Raw genomic sequence first — 21,287 nt, forward strand, 5'->3', positions numbered from 1 at the left:
TCTTATTCAGGAATAAAGTGGGAGGCAGATTTGCCTGATGCATTTCACAGCTTGACTTTTCCCTTTGGCTTAGTGATTTTGGGGTCTGAGGTTTATTTTCCTTTCAAGCCCATCCCATCTGTATTCTACACCAAAATGCCCTCCAGGCTCCCACTGGAATAACAGGACCAGTCCCCTCACATTGAGAATGAAAGGCAGATTAGGGTGGCTAAGGAGACAACCCAGACCTCAGTCTTTGGGCCTCTTCTCTTCCCTATTCTCTATTTCCTCTGACTTTATGCAGTCCTGTAACATCAACTACCATCTCTAGCTAGTGACTCTCCAAGTTTGGTTTCTGGCCTGAAACACTTCTCTGAACTCCAGACTTGGGTATATATTCAACCTCCTGCACTGCATCTCCACTTAGATGTCTAATAGACATGTCAGACTTTCATGACCAAGAAAGAACTATTCATTGCCCACCTAGCCCCACCCACTCCTCTCTCCCCAACATGGCTTTCCAACCCAGAAGCAAATACCCCATGCATCCTGTTATCCAAGTCAAACCCTCAGGAGTCATCCATGATTCTTCTCTTTCCTTTGCTCACACCCATGCATTGGTAATTCCTGGCAGCCTGACCTTCAAATCCCATCCCCCTGCACAAGCCCGGTTCACTCCCGTACCCACTCTCAGCTGGACTGCCGCCAGCACCTGCCTCTGCTCACCCTCTTCCACTCCTGTCCCTCCTCCACAGACAGCCCCTTGATGTGTGATTCAGGTCACATCCCTCCTTGAAATCCTCCAAATGACATCCCGCTGGCTCAAGATAAAACACAAACTGCGCTTTCTGGTCCATGAGGCCCAATGTAGCTGGCCTCACACCACCTCTCGCATCTTCCCGCCCCCTCTTGTCCCTGCCACCCTTCTCTTTTCTCTGCCTCTCAACCTTTGTTTCTGTCTGTGCTTCTGCTCAGAACAATTTTCCTTTTCTCTTTTCCCCAACTGGGATTCAACTCATGTGCTCTCTCTTCAGAGATGTCTTTCCACATTCCCATAAAATAAGTGCCCTGTTTTATTTTCTTCATAGAATATAACAAAGTATCTTATGGTTTCGCTGTGTGCCTGTTTATTGCTGAAGTAGCAACTTCTGAAGGGCAAGGACTGTCTTGTTCACTGATGTATCTCAGGGCCTAGACCAGTAAATGTCTATTAACAAGAGACTGAGTAAGTTAACTCTTCCAGTAAAGGTACAGAGTTAGTACAGCATGTTGGTGTGGAAAGAGCTAGAACTTTGGAATCCAGAAAATTCTCATGCCTGCACTTACTGACTTGAATAGTAAGTTACTTAGCAACTCTGGGCCCCAGTTTCCTCTTTTAGAGAGGTAAGAATTGTAGAAAATATATCGAAGGCTGTAAGGACAGTGCCTCTCACATAGGAGGTACTCTGATAGACAAGTAGGTCAAAAGACCTACCTGGTTCCCAGTCCAGAACCTTTTCCCTCCTTCTAGGATGGTAATGGTCAAACATTGGGATAAATTGAAGAACTAGAGATAAGTAAGGACATAAAGGAAGATTCTAGAGTCATTGCAGTATTTCAGAGAGACTCTGTGGTGGTCCTTTGGAAGTGATGGTTTAAGCATGGTCACACTGGAAGGGGTGATCCCCTTCAGTTCTGGAGGTGTGAAGAAGCAAACATACCTCAGACCTTTGAGGCTCTGGGCTCTAGCCTATTTCTGGTGAGAGAGAGAAACTTCCTTTTAGCTAAGAGCATAGTTCTTCCAGCCCCATGCTGGGCTCTCTCACTGCATCTTCTCTTAAACTGTAGATGATGAGGCCTTCCCTGGTGCCTTGTTTCCCTAAACCATAGCCCAAAGGCTGGGAGATACTGAGACCTTGGACCAGCGTAGAGGGTGGAGAGACAGGGCAGAGCCTGGGAAGCAGGTAGAGCCTAGTCTGGCCTGTACATAAAGGTCTCATTATGTGGATGGTCAGCAGTATCCAAATTGTGTTTACGCAACATGGCAACAGCGGAGGGGAAGTTCCATGCTGTCCAGACAAAGGGGCTCCTCAGTTCTCAGAAGAAAGTCCCATAGAAATAGAAAGTAAACACCAGAGGTGATTTTCTCCTGGCCTTGGCAAAGTCAGACCAGACAGTAACCAAAGCCATGGTTTCCGAGTTACCTGGCATGGCCCAGCTGGAAGGTAGCAGGGAGGGCTTCGTAAGCAAGGCCTGGGCCCAGGAAGATGGAGTGCAGGCCTGCGATCTGTAAAGACAAGTGTGAGCTAAAGCAGGGCACAAAGGGAGATGAGTACAGAAAACAGATCTAAGACATGGAAAATGGCCCAAGAAGAAAGGACAAGCTAAAGTCAAGGCAATGACCAAGACCTAGAGGGTAGGTGCTGGCAGGGGAGGGACTTACATCTGGGTATGGTCCGCAGGGGTGAGTTGAGGGTGTCAGTGACTCTGGCAGCAGGTCCCCAGGTCCTGACACCAACAGACCAGGTCAGATGGAATGAGGAGGAAGAAACCAACCTTAGATGAGCACTTTTTTTTTTTTTTTTTTTTTTTTTGAGGCAGAGTCTCTGTTGCCCAGGCGGGAGTGCAGTAGTGCAGTGATGTGAGCATGATTTACTGCAGCCTTGACTACCTGGGCCCAAGCGATCCTCTCTCCTCAGCCTCCTGAGTAGCTGGGACCATAGGCACATGCCACCACACTAGGCTAATATTGTATACAGATGGGGTATCTCTTTATTGCCCAGTCTGGTCTCGAACTCCTGAGCTCAAGAGATCCTCCTGCCTTGGACTCCCAAAATGCTGGGATTCCAGGCATGAGCTGCTGTGCCCAGCCAAGCACATGCTATGTTTCAGGCTCTGTGCTAAGTGCTTTATGGACATCACAGGAACAGAGAAAGAACTTTTAATCCAGAGAGGCTAAGGGTGTCTCAGGAAAGTCTGGGAATAGGTAGAGAAACTGAAGTTCTCAGACCTAACAGTCAAGGTGAGGGTATGGCTTTAGCAAGACTGCCGTGAAGAGTTCCTGGCCCATGGCCGAGGTGGTGTGGCACTGAGCACACTGCAGTGGGGTTAGCAGCTGTACCTGCCAGAATTGCAAGGCAGAAATCCAGGCCAAGCGTCAAACAGGCTGAGCTGCCAGCCCCAATTCATCCCTAAGACCACGCTTCTTCCACTGCACCTATGCAACTCAGAGGCTAATAATAATGGTGAGATTTGTATAGCACTTTACAGTTGCCAAGGCACTTTCACAAACGATGCTACTTAACCGATGTCCATTACTGGAGTCTCAGGAGTTGGAGTCAGATGTTTCACAGATTATCCTGTTTGGTTTGTCCTGTGTGACTCTGGCTGTCACTTGCCTTCTCTGGGTTTAATGTGCCCAGAGGGCAGACGGTAATAATCAATCAGTCTTCCACAAAAGAGGATGGGAAGTGTCTGGAGAGGGGCTGATGGTGAGAGGATCTGCCAAGCTTCAACAAGCTCTGGAGTCCTTGGTCTAAAGAAAACCCATTCACTAGGCTCCAGGAAAACAAACTCAGAGGTATTAGAGTATTTCCTTCAACCCAACTTTTAAGCCCTAAACGCTTCCAGAAACCTCAGAGTTCTCTCACTTCTGAGCCCCTTGCCAAGGCCAGTTTGAGACAGGGAAGTAAGGGAGGAGCTTTTGATTCCTATACAGCTCTATTTTTAACTGGAATTTATCTTCCTGCTCCACCAGCGATTGGCGCCTTTGAAGCTGAGGTAAAGCGCACTGTCAGCAGGACCCAAGCGTAAATAGCAGGGGACAGAGAGACTGATCTGTGATGTGGGCAGGAAGTTAGACAGATGGACAAACCAATCAGCCAGCGTCTTTGCCAAGAACAGCTCAATTAATCACACACTGTCCCCAAGCCTCTCTTCGTTGTTCCATTCTCTGACCTCCTTATGTGGCAAGTGTGAGAGTAAAACGGGTCAGGTCCAGGAGCCCTCCCCAGTGGGGAACTCATCAGGGTGGGGCCCTGCACTCCCCGGTTTTCCCCCAGCATCATGTGGAAATCTGGCATCTTGAATAGAGGTGACTCCTTTTATATCTTTATATGAAATCAGTATTTGGTGTTTAGGCTGGGATGGAGATGAGCTTGAATTAGAGCAACCCACAGTAAACAGGTACTTGTCTTTTCCTCCAGAACAGCCGTTCACAGATCGGAAAGTCCATGGTCCCAGCAGGTCCTTCAAATCCCTAAATGAAGCCTTTTTTTTTTTTTTTTTTAAAGACGGAGTCTCACTGTTGCCCAGTCTGGAGTACAGTGGCGCGATATTGGCTCACTGCAACCTCTGCCTCCCAGGTTCAAGTGATTCTCCTGCCTCAGCCTCCCGAGTAGCTGAGATTACAGGCACACACCACCACACCCAGCTAATTTTGTATTTTTAGTAGAGATGGGGTTTCACCATGTTGGCCAGACTGGTCTCGAACTCCTGACCTCAAATGATCCACCTGCCTCAGCCTCTCAACGTGCTGGGATTACAGGCGTGAGCCACCGTGCCTGGCCTGTCAAAGCCTTCTTCTCAAAACTTGACCCCATTAACTTAACTTCCCTGCTGGAAGTGGGTGGGAGGTGAGGAGATCTGCCCCTCTTTTGCTCCAAGGGGACAGCGTCTTAGAATGACTAAAGTTATTTACTTTGGAGGGAGCACCCAAATAAGAAAGCTCGGAGATACCACTTTCAGCACAAAAGGAGGGCCATGGAAGTGTGTGTGTGTGTGTTTGTGTGTGTGTGTTTGTGTGTGGACGAGGGAGTAAGCTCGCTGCTGGAGGGAAGCATCTCTTGTTTTGTAGACCACAAGAGCCAGGGAAAGGCAGAGATGGACTTTCTCAGACAAACTACTGCCCAAATCCTCCCATTTTCAGACTAGAAGTCAGGAGGGGAAGTGACGGGGGAGTTCGAAGTCTGTGTAAGAAATGCTGCCATCGTGGTGACAACAGACAAAAACCTAATGTCTCTGGGACTGGACATGTAAAAAACCTGATTCAAACCAAGTGGTTATGTAGGCCTCCTATAACAAGGCAGAAACGAACTGGCCATTTCCAGCGTCACCGACTTACTGTGTGTCTTGGTGACAAATGGTACATAAGAATAAATGGTGTCCTGGGGTGCATCTTGGCCTCTTCAGGGAACCTGGAGGCACCTCAATGGAGGGACAGCCGCGGTAAACTGATGACCGCACTGGAGGCAAGACTCATCACCAGTAACAGTAACAACCACCCTTCCAAAGCACTTGCGACGTGCCAGGCCTTGTCCCAGCACTCTGGGTATATAGCAAATCATTTAATCCACAAAACAACGGATGAGGGATGCGCTACAACCATCCTTGTCAAGGCACAGAAAGGTTAAGCCATTTGCCCCAGGTCCCCAAGCTGGTAAGCGATGGAGCAAGTCAGTACTTGAATCCAGGCAGTTTGGCTCCCATCCACAGTGCTATCTGCTCTCATGTCACTTATTTATTAATTCCACAAATATATACTGAACACTTCTTTACCCATAGCACTCAACTAGGGAACACAAGACACATATATGTGTGTTTCAAGTTCAGTAAAGGGCATTTGCTCACCCTCATTCAGGAGGTAAGGAGACTCGTACACTGTCGCAGACATTATCCTTTGTCAGTGGGGTCGTTGAGGAATGAGAAAATTGGACCTATACTGCCTCTAAGATCCCTGGGCATCCCTCCAGGACAGAACCAGGTTTTGCTCGTCTCCAGGTCCCCAAAGCCACACCCAGGGCTAAGAGCATCGTAGATGTTCACTAAATGTGGTTGACCGAATTTTTTAAGTCCTTGAATGCAGGAGCCCGTTGGATAATGCTCTTAAAATACCTCATTGTCACAGCATTCCTGCTTGTGGCCACAAAACAAATGCCTTGCATGGCATCTGGTACCCATTTGCTGATGAACTGTTGCTTCTCCTCGATTTGCCAGGAACGACCGGCAGAGACCAATGCCAATGTGGACAATTCAGCGTCCCCCTCGGTGGCCCAGCTGGCCGGGCGGTTTAGGGAGCAGGCGGCTGCAGCCAAGGAGGTGAGTCAGGCAGCTTCAGAGCAGCCTCTTCGGCAGGGGGCAGGAGGAAGGGGAAACCTGGTCAGGCCCAGCAGAGAGGGAGGGAGGAGGCTTGGGAGTTACCAAATTAGGAAGAGAAGCCAAGGGCTGGAGGGGTTTCTCTGAATGTGAGGAATGTCTCATGGCTGCTGTGCCTGGGCAGAATCTGTCCCCACCAGGGTGAGGCTTGCACTGTGGCCAGGAGGGATGAGACACAGGGCAGAGATGGGCATCCGTATCCATTTCCATCTTGATCATCCACCTATACAGACTTAGATCCCACACAGCTGTGCCAGGCCTGGACTGGGGTCAGAACAAAGAAGTTCCTACAGCCAGCTCCTGCCCCGTAGTCAGAGCAAGGCAAGGGTGAGGCAGACTCCAAACTGAGAATTGAGAAAGAAGAGAGGACTTGAAGGAAAGCACATTCAGATGGGAAACCAGGGATCAGGAAGGAAGAGCGTCCGGTCACCAGTAGAATAAAGTATGACAAGGGAGGGTCTTAACTTTGGAGAGATTTGGGCTAGATTTTCTTGAGTCATGCAGTGTGAGAAGCTCATTAGAAGTGAGATGACAGGGCCAAGCACGGTGGCTCACCCCTGTAATTTCAGCACTTTGGGAGGCCAAGGCGGGCGGATCACTTAAGGTTGGGAGTTCACAACCAGCCTGACCAACATGGAGAAACCTCGTCTCTACTAAAAATACAAAATTAGCCTGGCGTGGTGGCACATGCCTGTAATCCCAGCTACTCGGGAGGCTGAGGCAGGAGGATCGCTTGAATCTGGGAGGCGGAAGTTGCAGTGAGCTGAGATTGTGCCATTGCACTCCAGCCTGGGCAACAAGAGCGAAACTCAGTCTCAAAATAAATAAATACATACCTACATACGAAGTGAGAGGAGAGAAGGGTGCCCCAAGGTGGAGAGAAATCTATCATGGCCCCTTGGGGCAAGTGAGTACTTATTTGCCCTGCGTTTTTAAGTGCACTATTTTGGGGTTTTGTTTTCCCATCTGAAAAATCAGGTTCATAATTTCTAGACAGTGTAGGCATGTTATAAAGGATAAAGAAGATAGCATTGATCTCAGGTGCTGGCACTGTCTGAAAACTGAATGTGACTCAGTCAGTGAATCTCAAGTAAAAGAGGACGTTCTAGCAGGAAAGGAAATGGAGCCGAGAGGATGAAAGTCAAAATGGGTAGATGGTAAACAGAATTAATTTAAATAGTAAGCGGGCTGTCCTAATGACACGCAATTCCCTTCCTCCATTCTTAAATATTCCTACACTTCCCTAACATCCTAACGTTCCTAAATCCCTAAACCTTCCGGAAACCAGTTTCCACTTCCTTGCTCTTCCTCCCTGTTGCCTGATCAGTGCTCTCTTTTTCTCTGTGTGTCTGTCTGTCGCCCTCCCTCCAGACACCAGCCAGTAAACCAACCCGAAGGAAACCGCCCTGTTCCCTACCCCTGTTCCCCCCCAAGGTAGAGCTGGGCCAGAATGGTGAGGAGGTAAGTGCTGCTGTTGGGGCTCAGACGACACTGTGACGGGTTCTATCGCCTTCTTGGAGGAGGGGGCACCAAACTCAAACTTGAAAGCTCAGATTCTATGCGAGGAATGTCTCCATTTCAGAGTGAATCTCCTCTTAAATGTTTCCTGAATCCTTTACTTTGGAGACTAGGTTCCTCCCTGCTCCTTTGTACTGAGGTTCCTTTATGATTTGTCAAGGATAGGAACACTATTTTCCAAGCCTGAGAATTTTAGCAAAGAGAATGGGTCATATATTATTAACAGACCCAATTCAGGAGCCAGGAACATTCTGTTTTATTCGCAGGTCTGACTTAGATGATCTTGGAATAAGGTGTGGAGAAGGGACCTGGAAAGGGGGCTACACTCACATGGGGTAGGACGGAAGCGTGAGAAAACCCCGTGGTTCTGCAACATCCTTGTAAAGCCTGGCTATTGTTCAAGATCACTGGAAGAAAACCAGAGCACACAGGAGGCCTCATTGCTCTCAGATATAAATAGCCAATGTTACCAACATAATAAAGGCTCTGGTATCATAGATCAGAGCCAGTAATAGGTTCTTAGCCTGCATATTCTACTATCTTTATTTATCTAATTGTAGCTGCAGGAGTGTCTTCTCCACACCTATGCCAGCAACCCATGAACCTTCACTGTGGTCATGGTATGTGCCAGAAATGGATTTGCATGTTCTGTCATCTGACCTGGGAGGCCAACCCCAAAATAAAGCAAGCAAGCCAAAGACAATTTCATCCCCGAATCCCAACCTCTTTCAACAACCTCTTTATTCTCTCCTTCTTTTTGGGGAACCAGCATCCTGACAATAGCCATTAGGTACCCCTATGTGAACTTGGGCAAGCATCTTAATGCCTATAATTTTCTCATCTATAAAGTGAAACAGCTGAAGTAGATCAATGGTTTTCTTTTTTTTTTTTTTTTTTTTTTTTTTTTTTTTGAGACGGAGTCTCGCTCTGTCGCCCAGGCTGGAGTGCAGTGGCCGGATCTCAGCTCACTGCAAGCTCCGCCTCCCGGGTTCACGCCATTCTCCTGCCTCAGTCTCCCGAGTAGCTGGGACTACAGGCGCCCGCCACCTCGCCCGGCTAGTTTTTTTATATTTTTTAGTAGAGATGGGGTTTCACCGTGTTAGCCAGGATGGTCTCGATCTCCTGACCTCGTGATCCGCCCGTCTCGGCCTCCCAAAGTGCTGGGATTACAGGCTTGAGCCACCGCGCCCGGCCGATCAATGGTTTTCAAGCCTTTTTGTCAACCTAAGGCTTATAAGCAGAAACCCACGAGACAAAGCAGAAACTCATCGCTGGCCCAGGCCAAGTGAGATGGGGGAGGGGAGGCCTGGAGCCCCAAATGCTCTCAGAATACTCTCTCCCCACTCAACAAGGGTCTTATTCTGGGACGAGAACCCCAAGGAGCACAGTTCAAAAATACTGAGGTTTTCCTTGGGTCTCTTCAAGTGCCAACAATATGATTCTGTGGCTTTATGGGGTCATCAGCCAATGCTGTAACCAAACACATACCAACAACTTCTCTTTCCAGAGGGTCAGCTTCTCCTTGTAACCCTCATCCTCTGGGCTCGGTGTCTCTGTTGCTGTGCAATGGGCTGAGGCTATGGCCACTCAGAGCTTAATATGAGGCTGCCCCCTGATAGCCCAGGCTTGGCCCAGGAGAAGTCACCGCACCATACCGAATCTCTTTTCTTGTTTGTGAAATGAGGACAAAAACACTAACCAGCTAGATCAGGGAGGCTGGCTAGGGAAGTTTTATCCCCTGGAGTAAAAGCACAGGGAGTTAGGCTAGTGATTGGGTTAAATAACTCCATCCTGGCAGCTCTGTGGAAATGCATTCGCAGGTTTCACCCCATGGGGCACGTCACCCAGAAGTTAAATGGCTTATAATGGCCAAGGGCTGGATAAGTCCAAGGGTGGATTTTAGAAAGTCCTGCCTGGAATGACAAGCTTCTCGCACATTGAAAGGACACTACCTCCAGGGATCAATGACTTTTTGTGGCCTCCAAATTCACATAGAAATAAAATGAGCAGCCAGCTTTGTCTTACAGGGCTAATTGGAGGCTGCTGTCCACAATTTCTCCTTCCAAACTCCTGTAGTTCAGCCTGCAGAGGTCCTAATGCTGGAAACCTTGGGGGCCTGCAGGGAGGGCCCCAGTCAGGCTACCCCTCGGTTCCCAATGCACAGTGCCAGAAATTTCATCCCTGCCCCGCTATGCTTGCTCAGGTCTGAGACAGCGGGGTCAGCCCCCTGACAGCACCTGCTGACTGCAGGACCCCTCCTGATGGGGGTTACCCCTCTCTAGAAGAACCAGCCAAAGGGTGTTTAATGCAGTCACAGATCCTACCTCCTCTACTCAGAAAAGTTCGAAAAGCATTCCCATCTGAAAATTAGTCCGTAGTTTCTAGACGTGGTAAGAATGTCATGTAGATACATCTATATATATACATATATAGGGATGGAAAGCTGGTTTTTCTCCACCAATTGTTAGTCTCAGCCACTTGCCTGAAGCCCCTTGTTAAACTGTAAAGGAAATGATGCCACCTGCTGTCATTTCTAGGAACTGCACTAGAGGCTCTTTAGGATTCTTTCTGCTTTGCAATTCAAATCAATAGGGTTTTATGGAGCATCAGCTGGGTCCCCAGTACTATACTGTGGTTAAGGGGCAGAGTCCACTGAATTTCCACAGATTTCAGAAGACAGTGGTCAGCTGGGGAAGAGAAGAACTCAGTATTACGTGAAGTGAGCTTTATCAGCAAAATTGTTGCTACAGTCTCTAAAAGTTTCTCTGAAAACCCCAGCCCATCTGAAATTTCCCTGTAAAGCACAGAAACTAAGGACACTTCCACTGTAGCTGGAAGCTCTTTATACTTTTTATAGATAAAAAGCTCCTTGAAAGACTGCTATAGGAACATACCCGACATTGAAGACACATGGAGGCAGAGGCAGCAGGAGTCCTTAGAATCATTTATTCCTGCCCAGCTGCATCTTGGTAGAGGAGGCTGAAGCCAGGGGTATCGTCTGGCTCCTGCCAAAATTAGAATTAGAAGGAGTGGGGATCTTGTGAGTACAGCCCATGCTCTCCCTTGGTGTTGGGCTGTAAAAAGATCACGAGCAGTTCAGTTGAGTGAGCCTCCCTCCTTCCATCCCTAAAATACAATCATCTCACATCATAAATATCTCAGAATCTTTCTAAGAGATCAGTGTGGTTCCTCTTCTTATGGTTCAGGTAAATTAGTACATTGGGTCAAGGAGCAGATCATACACACTGGTCTCCAAACTATCGGGAGATCCTTTCTTTGCCTTGGCCTCTGTCCCACCACATGGAAGTCATCCTCTTCCTTTTCTTCATCATCATCCTATCACTGTCACCATTCCCACATATTTGTGGGGATTTTATGCAAAACAGAGGTAATATTTTTACGTGATATAGACCCCAAAGGCAGACAAGATTCCTGGCATACATTCGTCACAAAAATATCTACAACTAACAGAGAATATGTGTGATTATGTAGCACATGTATTAGCCACGGACTGCTCCTGCGGCCGAGACTGAATCATGCTCATCTTTCTATGACCCACACAATGTCTGGAACGTAGTAAATGGTTACTTGATTAAAAAAAATATTAAGGCTGGGCGCGGTGGTTCACGCCTATAATCCCAGCACTTTGGGATGCCGAGATGGGTGGATCACCTGAGGTCAGGAGTTCAAGAGCAGCCTGGCCAACATGGTGAAACCCTGTCTCTACTAAAAATACAAAAACTAGCCGGGCATGGTGGTGCATGCCTGCAATTCCAGCTACTTGGGAGGCAGAGACAGGAGAATTGCTTGAACCCAGGAGGTGGAGGTTGCAGTGAGCCAAGATTGCGCCACTGCATGCCAGCTTGGGCAACAAGCAGGACTCCGTCTCATAAAAAGAAAAAAAGAAGAAAAAAAAGAATATTCAACATTTTGGAAAATCGTAATTTATAAATCATGCCATCAATGGGATTTTCCAAAATATCACTGGGTCCAGGGAGGAATTCCAGTCTGACCTCTGTCATCCTGGTCTGGTTTCTTGTTGTGTGTGTGACAAACAGGATGGTCATTTTTGCCCTTTATCTTTGAAATTCCCCAAATTGTTGATTCACAGTGTTGAAGGTCATGAGGTGAAGATCTTGCTCAGACATAGTTTTCCCTCAAAACGACAATGAAGTCACTCTTCCTGGGAGAGACCTTCTGTATTGAGGACGTCGGTGCTGACTTCTCTGATCTGATTGGAAGATCTTGCTGTGGTGGGATGAGGGAGGGAGGGAGGGGGAAAGTCCACGTCACCCAGGCCCTGATGAGGTATGTGGGCTACTGAACTAATGAGAAAGTGGCAACACCAGCTTCTCTTCTCCTTCTGCCTGTGGCTTCCGGGTTCCAACCAGAACCCCACTTTCCTCACCTTACTTATCTGGTTGTTTTGGTTGATTTGCCCCATAGAAATCACCACCCAATGCGAGCCACCCTCCTAAGTTCAAGGTCAAGAGCTCGCCTCTAATTGAGAAGCTTCAGGTAAGTGCAAAATTCATTGTCCATTGCTACCTTTTATCTAATTCCACTTCTTATCCAAAATTTGCATGACTTTGAGGCTCATCGGGTAGCCCATGTGTCACCTGGATAATTGACCCCAATAATCAGCCAGTAATCAAATTGTAGTAAACCATGAGGATCTCACAGCCCTGCCTGAGGGAAAAGAATTAACATAAGGACCACATCAAGCATAAACTCATGTATTTGACATTTAGTGGGGGTTGATGGATAATGGGATGCCTCAAGAGTCTTTATGCGACTGGGCTCACGCCTATAATCCCAGCTCTTTGGGAGACTGAGGCTGGAGGATCACTTGAGCCCAGGAGTTCAAGACCAGCCTGGACAACATAGTGGGACACCATCTCTACAAAATATTTTAAAATTAACCAGGCATGGTGATGTGCATCTGTAGTCCCAGCTACTCTGAGGGCCAAGGTGGGAGGATTGCTTGGGCCCAGGAGGTTGAGGCTACATTGAACGGAGGTCGCTTCACTACACTCCAGCCTGAGTGACAGAGCAAGCTCTTGTCTCCAAAAAAGAAAAGAAAAGAAAAAAAAAAAGAGTCTTATGGGAAAGGACACCATAGTTGCAAGAAACATTTCCAAAATAGCCAAGCCCTCTCTCCCAAGGCCTGAATGCAGCCACACACCATTTCAGCCCTGCATAGGGCTGGTGTTCAGCTGCTGCACACTGTACCAGTATGGACAGATTTGTTGTTTGGGAAGCATGCTGTCCAACCCCTCCACCAGTAATCCTGTGTGCCCAGAGCCCTCGCCCACCATGCCCAGGGCTGGTTGGCTCCCTGGGACTGTAATTAAGCGGAAGACACTGGCCCTGAGCTCACAGTCTTGTGGAGAGAGAGCTTTCACAGGTGATATAATAAAAGGAGCTAATGCCAGAGATCTCCACGGTGGGTCACTGCCCAGCTCCTGCTGCTCGAGACCAGGGTTTCTCAGCCTTGGTATTACTCGAGCTGGATAGTGTTGTTGCAGGGGCTGTCCTGTGCACTGCAAGATGTTTAGCAGCATCCCTGGTCCTACCCACTGATGCCAGTAGCACTCTCCAACAAGTTGTGACAATGAAAAATGTCTCTAGACATTGTCAAATGTCCCCTGGGGGCAAAATCGTCTCCCATCTCCGACCCCAGGTGAGACCCACCATTCTAGAATTTCAGAGCAAGAAGAGAATGGAGTGGCCCAGAGTAATTAATGAATGTCTTATGAAACACCTATGTCCTGAGCCCGTCCTTAAGGGATGGGTGGCTGAAAAGGAGGGAGGAAGATGTTCCCCGTGGAGGAATGGCAGAAGCTAAAGTGCAGAGGAGAGGTAGGTATGTTATGTCCAGGCGGGGGCTGTAGGAGAGGCTCCTGTTTTCACCCCACCCTCTTTCCAACCACCCAGGAGAAGGAACAAGGCTCTTGTGTGCTGTAGCCTCCCATCCAGGCTCACCTAAGAGCACTGGCTCACCAACTTCATTCTGAAGGCATCAAAGGTGTCAAGACGAATAGCCACAGCCTCTGTAGTTCCCAGCCATGGAAGAGCCTAGAGATTTGGATCCCAGCCTGATTGGGGGTTAAGGCAAGCATCTCTGGTTTCTGGCCATGAGCCTACCCTGTGGAAGGTGGGGAGGGCTCTGCAGTGTCTACCTGAAATTTAATTCAAGCTGAGAAGCCCTCCACCCGGCTGCAGGAATAGGGTGGTGCTACCTGTCACTCTGGGAGACTGCAGGGCCCCTAAATATGTAACAGGGATCTCTCAGAAGGGATCCCAGAACTCCAGCACCCCTCCTAGCATCCAGCTAAGGGATGCAGCCCCAGACTCCTACCTCTGGCTCCCAGCAGCCCACCCTAGTCCTCATTCAAGTGCCAGAAACCAGTTACCAAATGTTGTGTACCCTGTAGTTTTGGACCCATTCCTTTTTCCAGGCATTAGTGAGTCTTTTGGGGAAACACAACAACTTGAGAATGTGGTTTGGATGTCTAGCTGTTCAATCTCATTGAGATTGTCAGCAATAGAACGACAGCTTAGCCAAATCTCACAGGAACCTTACTTTCTTGGGAATATGTGGGAGAAAGAGCTAAGAAATGCATCACCAGCTAGATTTTCTTCTAACTATTCTACTGAATGAATTGTGAACTAGGGATTTTCTTTTTTAGGATAGTCCAAAATTCACAACTCAGCTTTTCTGCTGACTGTCAACATTCATTTTATTTGCAAGCAGTCTTACAGAGGGAATTTCTCTGCTTGAAATTTAGAGAAGGGCATTTCCTTTAAGGTCCAGTGAACCCCCTCTGCCATGAAGCCCTCTCAATCATGCTAGCACATCAACCTGCACAGCAACTATGCTGCAAATCCTTCCCTGGTACTCCCCATATACTGCCTTTTTTTTTTTTTTTTTTTTTTGAGACAGGGTCTTGCTTGGCTTTGTTGCCCTGGATGGACTCAAACTCTCAGACTCCAGGGCTCAAGCAATCCTCCCACCTCAGCCTCCTGTGTAGTAAGAATTACAGGCACACACCACTGCACCCAGCTTCATATGCTGCTTTTTGACATAGTTTGGGCTAGTATGCTATTTAACTTTCGTATTTTATATCTTGAACTGTTACCATGACTCAGTCTTGTCTGTATGATACCTTCTTTCTTAAGATCACAATGAAAACGCTAACACCCTTCTAAACGTGTGCAATGCTTTCAAGTCTACAAGTCCTAAAATATACATAGGAGGTTTCCAGGACAGCAGAGTCTGGCTGGTGGGAGGTGGGAAGGTGGCCAAGGGGAGCCGGGAGGGAGAGGGTGTGAGTGTGGGGCAGGAAAGAGTACCCAGGGACCAGACAGAAAAGACTTTGGAAGTCAGGACAAGAGGTTTGGACAGACAAAGAATCTGAGATTCAGAAAGGCTGTTGGGCTTGTTGAAGGCCTGAAGGTCACACTGCTACTGAAAGATCCAGTATTTAAAGTGAGATCTGTCGGTGTGGAAAACCCATGAACTTCCCATTGCACCGTCTGCCCCTCACACTCCGTCCCTTCTCTGTGAAGTCTCAAAGTGGCTCTGTCTCCTGGTTCGGCACTGCCACAGGGTCTGCGGGATGCAGCTCTGCGGTGATTCAGGAATGCCGAGGGCAGGAGAAGCGCCCCTAGATGGCCTTAAAGAGGATTGGACACTCACGCACGTTCCCCCCGTGGACACCTTCGGGCATCTGGGACCATCTGCCTCCTCCCCAACCAAACTCAAGACTCCCTGAGGCTTTCGTTACCTCTGGGTGACTCTCCCATTTGGCCACCTTTCATTTTGATCGGGTCATACCTGTACCTTGATACCCCAAGTGGTGGCTCATACTAGGGTGTGTCCTGCTGCCTTCTTCCTAGAGGAGCTCAGCGGCCTACTGTGTTCACCGCTCTGCCATCTGTTAAGAAGGAACCTGACACCTGGAGGCTGAGGGAGAATCAGACCCGGTGTGAATCTCAGGGCAGATCCCTTAGCCACTTTCTTGATTGTGCAATGAGAACACAGCTGAACGTGTGGGGTTGCTGTGGAGGACACGGCTACCTGTGCCCGGCAATAGTAGGCATCCAGTGGGAGTGAGTACTATTGACTCTGATGAGAAAGGCGATCACAGAGCCTGACTTCCTGTGAGATCCTGGCACCACAGGTGCTCCTGGCAGCTGCTGCTTCACCACTTTGTTGATAAGTTGGGCTTGTTCTGGGACATTTTTGTTGGATCCTCATCAGTGCTGGCTGAGCATTTTGGAATGCAGCCTGTGGCAAGCCAGGTAGCGGAAGGAGGACAGAGTAGGTGATGCTTTCCAAGAGCAGGCGGTGATGGGACAGTGGATAATGGATTGGGAATTAGCATGAAAAGCCGGGTGTTACCTAGTCTCAACCAGGCCTGAGGCCAGGTAAGCAACAAGCTAAAGTAGAGGCTCTCATCTTCTCCCCAGTCCTATTTGAAGTTTTTCATCTTTCCTTGACAGGCCAATTTAACCTTTGACCCAGCTGCTCTGCTGCCTGGGGCCTCACCCAAGAGTCCTGGACTCAAGGCCATGGTGTCGCCGTTTCATAGCCCACCTTCTACCCCCAGTAGCCCTGGTGTGCGATCTCGGCCCAGCGAGGCAGAGGAAGTGCCTGTCAGCTTCGACCAGCCCCCTGAAGGCAGTCATCTGCCCTGTTACAACAAGGTAAATTCTAGCTCCAGATTATGGCAGTGTGTCTGTGGAAATGTGGACTCTGGCACCCCTGAATTTTCTCTACCCTTTTGTCCTGAGGAAAGGAGGAAATGTTCGGAGTTATTCTCAGAGCTGCGTTTTAACCCAAGTGAAATTTCTCCCCTCCTTTGCAAGTGATTCCTGAACTAGGATAACCTTCCTTGACTGACTGGCTCATCTTCTCTCCCTATAACTATGCCATTCGGCCCCAAGACAAGCTTGGGGGATGGTGTGCTCTCTCCTTTGCAGAGAGAGGTATGGAAATTCACGACTGATCCCAGCTGTATGGTTCATTAATGTCAAAAGCTGAACACAAAAGCTAAAGGCCTGATCAGTGATTCGCACAGAATGCTGGGCAGCATCCCTAGAACTCCAAAACATCCTGTCTGGCCTGGTGTGAATAGTCCTAAGTGTCCCAGTGTGGATTCAAATCATTCTTCCTGCAGCTTGGCCCAGTTAAAGAACATCCAAACTGTTCCCTTTGCAAAAATGACACGGCAGGGTGCATTTCTACAGATGCAACCCTGGTCCTCTGTGTGAGCTTTCATCACATCCCTGGCCCTGCTGGGAGGAAGTAAGGATCAGAGGTACGGGCCAAGCAGGTAGCCAACAAATGTGGGCCAGGGCCAAGCAGGAGCCAAGACTTCTGGGGGTCTGGTGCCAGGGAATGCTAAATGGGTGCAGCTTTAAAATTAATGATGGAGAAATGAGATCTTCTAGGCCATTCTAGGAAGTCCAGCTAGCAAAAAAAAAAAAAAAAAAAAAAAAAAAAAGTCAAATGTGTAAAAACAGGGAGGGCTCAAGGAAATAAACTAGTGGTAAGGAGGGGTTCGGGCAGGCTTGAGCCTGTGGGCTAGGGGCAGAGTAGAAGTTCCCCAGCCAGGGTGATGGAGACCCCTGAAGGCAGAGAGGAACCTTCCCAGAGAGCCACCTTCTCACAGGGTAAGACAGGGAGGGAGGAGCTGCTACCTGGTCATAATGCCTGGAGGCTTCGGCCTTCTGACAGCAGCAAGGGGAAGTGATTTTGGAACCCTGCTGGTCCTAAGGGCTGGGGCCTTGATACCTTCCAGAGCTGACCCCATCATGGTCTCAGGAAAGGGCTTGGGAGGCCCTGATAAACCAAGTATTCATTCCAAACCTCATAGATGGGGAACTAGGATTGACAAATACCAAAATGTAAATCAGTGGGAAAATAACATTTACAAAAATTTATTTTACAAACTAATTATTTTGTTTTGTTTTGTTTTGTTTTGTTGAGGCAGGGTCTTCCTCTGTCACTCAGGCTGGAGTGCAGTGGTGAGATGTTGGCTCATAGCAAGCCCCACCTCCTGGGCTCAAGCAAGCCTCCTAGTAGCTGGGACTACAGGCACGCACCACCACGCCTTGTTTTGTTTTTTTTTGTAGAGACAGGGTTTTGCCATGTCTTCAACCAGCTCCTGCAGCTTCTGGGCTCAAGTGGTCCGCTGGCCTATGCCTCCCAAAGTACTAGGATTACAGGCATGCACCACCACGCCCAGCCCACTTACATACTAATTTTTAAAGGATGCATCACTCTAGTAGATAGGGTATCTGATGTGAACATTTCCATTGCACCTTTGACTAAGTCTGATGAGCTGAGAAGAGGCCCGATTCTGAGATTCACATGCTCCCCAGAGATACCACCTTCAGGCAGCTCTGCTGGTGCTCCTGGGGAACAGCTTCTGACCGTGGTGGACCTGAGTTCCAGAAGCAAAGGAATCTGGCTGCTCAGGTTTCCCAGTATCAGCCAGCTTCATGGGGGATGGGAAGGGCACAGTCAGGCAAGAGAGGAAGCTAGTCACCAGGTGTCCAGCTCAGCACTCCTGAGGTCCCTGCACCAGGACCTGACCGTCAGCAGGTCTCTAACACTCTTCTCGGTGCGATTCATCTTTGTCAAAGTATAATTTTCAAAAGTTCAATTTTCAAATTTTTCAAAATTTTACAGTGCAGTAAAATCATAAGTTATCTTTTTTACTGGATAGAAAGCATTTTTGCATCTTCACAAGATAAAAATCTGACTCTTACGCAAAATAGAGAAAGATTTTATTCAACATGTCAATTTATGAGGAAACTTGTAAGATGGTAAAACTTACTGAAACGGCATTTGAAGAACTGGTTATTTATAGACAATTAGACAATTTCTTTTTTTTTTTTTTTTTAATGCAGAGTCTTGCTGTGTTGCCCAGGCTGAAGTGCCGTGGCATGATGACAGCTCACTGCAGCCTCCATCTCCCAGGCTCAAGCTATATTCCCACCTCAGCCTCCCAAGTAGCTAGGACCACAGGCGTGCATCAGCACACCCAGCAAATTTTTCTTACTTTTAGTAGAGATGGAGTCTTGCTATGTTGCCCAGGCTGATCTTGAACTCCTGAGCTCAAGTGATCCTCCTGCCTCAGCCTCCCAAAGTGCTGGATTACATGTGTGAGCCACCATGCCTGGCAGCAATTTTTTTTAAGTGTCAGAATAAAATTGCTAAATTAGACACCAAACTGGTTAGTGTTTTACAGTGTAATAACATCATGAGTTTTTGTTTTTGTTTTTTACTTAATGGAAAGCATTTTCATCTTCACAAAATATAAGGTCACCATGTGATTTCACAATCCCACACGACTCTAACCTATAATAAATAGCAAACAATGATTCGTTCTCCTGGAAAATTAAATGGTCCTTGCATGGACTTGTGAAGCAGTGCACCAGACTGACATTGAAAGCTCATACAGCCCTCCTCTTGGCGTTTTTTTTAATGGATTTTGGATAATTTTCCTTAACACTTTCTTCCAGGTGCGGACGAGGGGCTCAATCAAAAGGCGCCCTCCCTCCAGGCGATTCCGAAGGTCGCAGTCAGACTGTGGGGAACTTGGAGATTTCAGGGCGGCGGAGTCATCTCAGGAGAATGGTGCTAAGGAAGAGGATGGGGATGAGGTGTTCCCATCCAAGAGCAAGGCCCCAGGATCCCCTTCGTCCAGTGAGGGGGCAGCAGGAGAGGGAGTGAGAACCCTGGGGCCCGCTGAAAAGCCTCCTCTGAGGAGGTCACCCAGCAGGACAGAGAAGCAGGAGGAGGACAGGGCCACAGAGGAAGCCAAGAACGGCGAAAAGGCCAGGCGGAGTTCAGAGGACGTGGACGGCCAGCACCCGGCCCAGGAGGAGGCCCCGAAAGCACCCCAGACCTCTGGCCCAGAGGCAGAAAATAGGTGTGGGAGCCCCAGGGAGGAAAAGCCAGCTGGAGAGGAAGCAGAGATGGAAAAGGCTGCAGAGGTGAAGGAGGAGACGGTGCAAAATGAAGAGGCGGGACCTGAACATGAGAGCCAAGAAACAAAGAAGCCGGTGGAGGGAGCTGCAGGGAAGGAGACCCCCCATAGTCCCCCTGGAGGAGTGAAGGGCGGTGATGTCCCCAAGCAGGAGAAAGGCAAGGAAAAACAACAGGAAGGGGCAGTGCTCGAGCCAGGTTGCAGCCCCCAGACCGCCCCTGACCAGCTGGAGACCAGCAGTGAGGTCCAGAGCGAGCGAGCGGTCCCCAGGCCAGAGGTAGGTGGTCTGGCTCGTTCACACGCAGAAGTCAGTGCCAGGACCAGGGAGTGCGTCTGTCACATGCCCTGTTCCGTACATCCCTTCATAAATCAGCTCAATCTGCAGAAACAAAGGTGCCAGGCTCCTGCCTCGTGCCAACTGGTTGGAGAAAGGCTGTCGCTGAGGCTGAGGGGACAAAAGGACACAAAGGGGAAGTGTGTCTTGTGCTCTTGCCAGCTTCTCGCTGACTTGGGAGTTCTGGCAAGCTTCTGGGTGTGTGTGGAATGACCGAGCCTCGGCAAGGCTCAGTAACTGAGGCTTCTATGGAAGCCTGCTGAGTGCAGGAGCCTGGGCGGGCTGCTGCAGGGGATCCAGAGATGAAAAAGAAAGAGGAGCTCCTTTCTAAAAATCATCTCAGTTTAGCACATGAGACCAGCAGCTCTTTCACGTGCATAAACAAGGTGGAATCGGGCAGTGGACAGGGGGCATTCCTAGGGAAGCCCAAAGTGCAAGGGTGGCAGAAACAATTTGTGTGTGGATGGGACAAAAAGTTGGGGATGCTTCAGGGCCAAGGTAGCATTTGAGTTGGCCCTCAGAGAAAGAGGCTGTATGTGACGTTGGGACGTTCACTCTCTCTCTCAGGAATTGGGCATCTGCTGCACATGAGGAGGACGGAGTGACTCAGCCCGTGCCCTTCTGCTTAGGCCTGCGCTAACTGGCCCTTTCCCCTACACCCGTCTGCTCCCCACCAACTCCCAGGAAGCCCATCTTGAGCCCACCTATCTATGCTTTAAGAGCAGAACCAGGCCGGGCGCGGTGGCTCATGCCTGTAATCCCAGCACTTTGGGAAGCCAAGGTGGGCAGATCACCTGAGGTCGGGAGTTCGAGACCAGCCTGTCCAACACGGAGAAACCCCCATCTCTACTAAAAATACAAAATTAGCCAGGCGTGGTGGCACATGCCTGTCATCTCAGCTACCAGGGAGGCTGAGGCAGGAGAATCGCTTGAACCTGGGAGGCAGAGAGGTTGCGGTGAGCCGAGATTGCGCCATTGCACTCCAGCCTGGGCAACAAGAGCGAAACTCTGTCTCAAAATAAATAAATAAATAAATAAGAGCAGAACCAGCCCTGCAGAGTCCCTAACAATCTCATCAAGTCAGTCACCCACAATTGTTTCCCCCTTCACTTTTGTTAGTGCATTCATTCATGCATGCATTCATTTACTCACACCACTATCAGCTTCCTGCTACAGTAGCCTCTTTTCTGGCTTCCTGCTTCCACTTTTTTTTTTTTCCCCTGCCTATATAATCCGTTCTCTGGACAGCAACCAGCAGGTTTGGTTTGTTTTTTAGATCAACTGCTCTTTGCTAAAATTATTCTCCTCTTGTATTAGGG

At 48.7% G+C, this 21,287-nt stretch overlaps 1 protein-coding gene across 9 annotated transcripts in view; it reads left to right on the top strand.

The window, feature by feature from the left end:
* Positions 1-21,287, top strand: part of RCSD1 (RCSD domain containing 1) — a 76,113-nt gene that overhangs the window by 48,257 nt on the left and 6,569 nt on the right. For 4 of the 9 annotated variants that reach the window (XM_077999310.1, XM_077999330.1, XM_077999316.1 and 1 more), the window contains 5 exons: positions 5,953-6,054; positions 7,483-7,572; positions 12,076-12,147; positions 16,138-16,341; positions 19,168-19,911. In XM_077999310.1, coding sequence (XP_077855436.1) covers positions 5,953-6,054; positions 7,483-7,572; positions 12,076-12,147; positions 16,138-16,341; positions 19,168-19,911 — 1,212 coding nt within the window. Of the gene's footprint in view, positions 1-5,952; positions 6,055-7,482; positions 7,573-12,075; positions 13,492-13,566; positions 13,744-16,137; positions 16,342-19,167; positions 19,912-21,287 lie in introns of all 9 variants that reach the window. The other 5 variants (XM_077999320.1, XM_077999351.1, XM_028850088.2 and 2 more) reach the window with 2 other exon arrangements.

The sequence above is a fragment of the Macaca mulatta genome, chromosome 1 (assembly GCF_049350105.2).
Source record: "Macaca mulatta isolate MMU2019108-1 chromosome 1, T2T-MMU8v2.0, whole genome shotgun sequence".
Taxonomy (NCBI): domain Eukaryota; kingdom Metazoa; phylum Chordata; class Mammalia; order Primates; family Cercopithecidae; genus Macaca; species Macaca mulatta.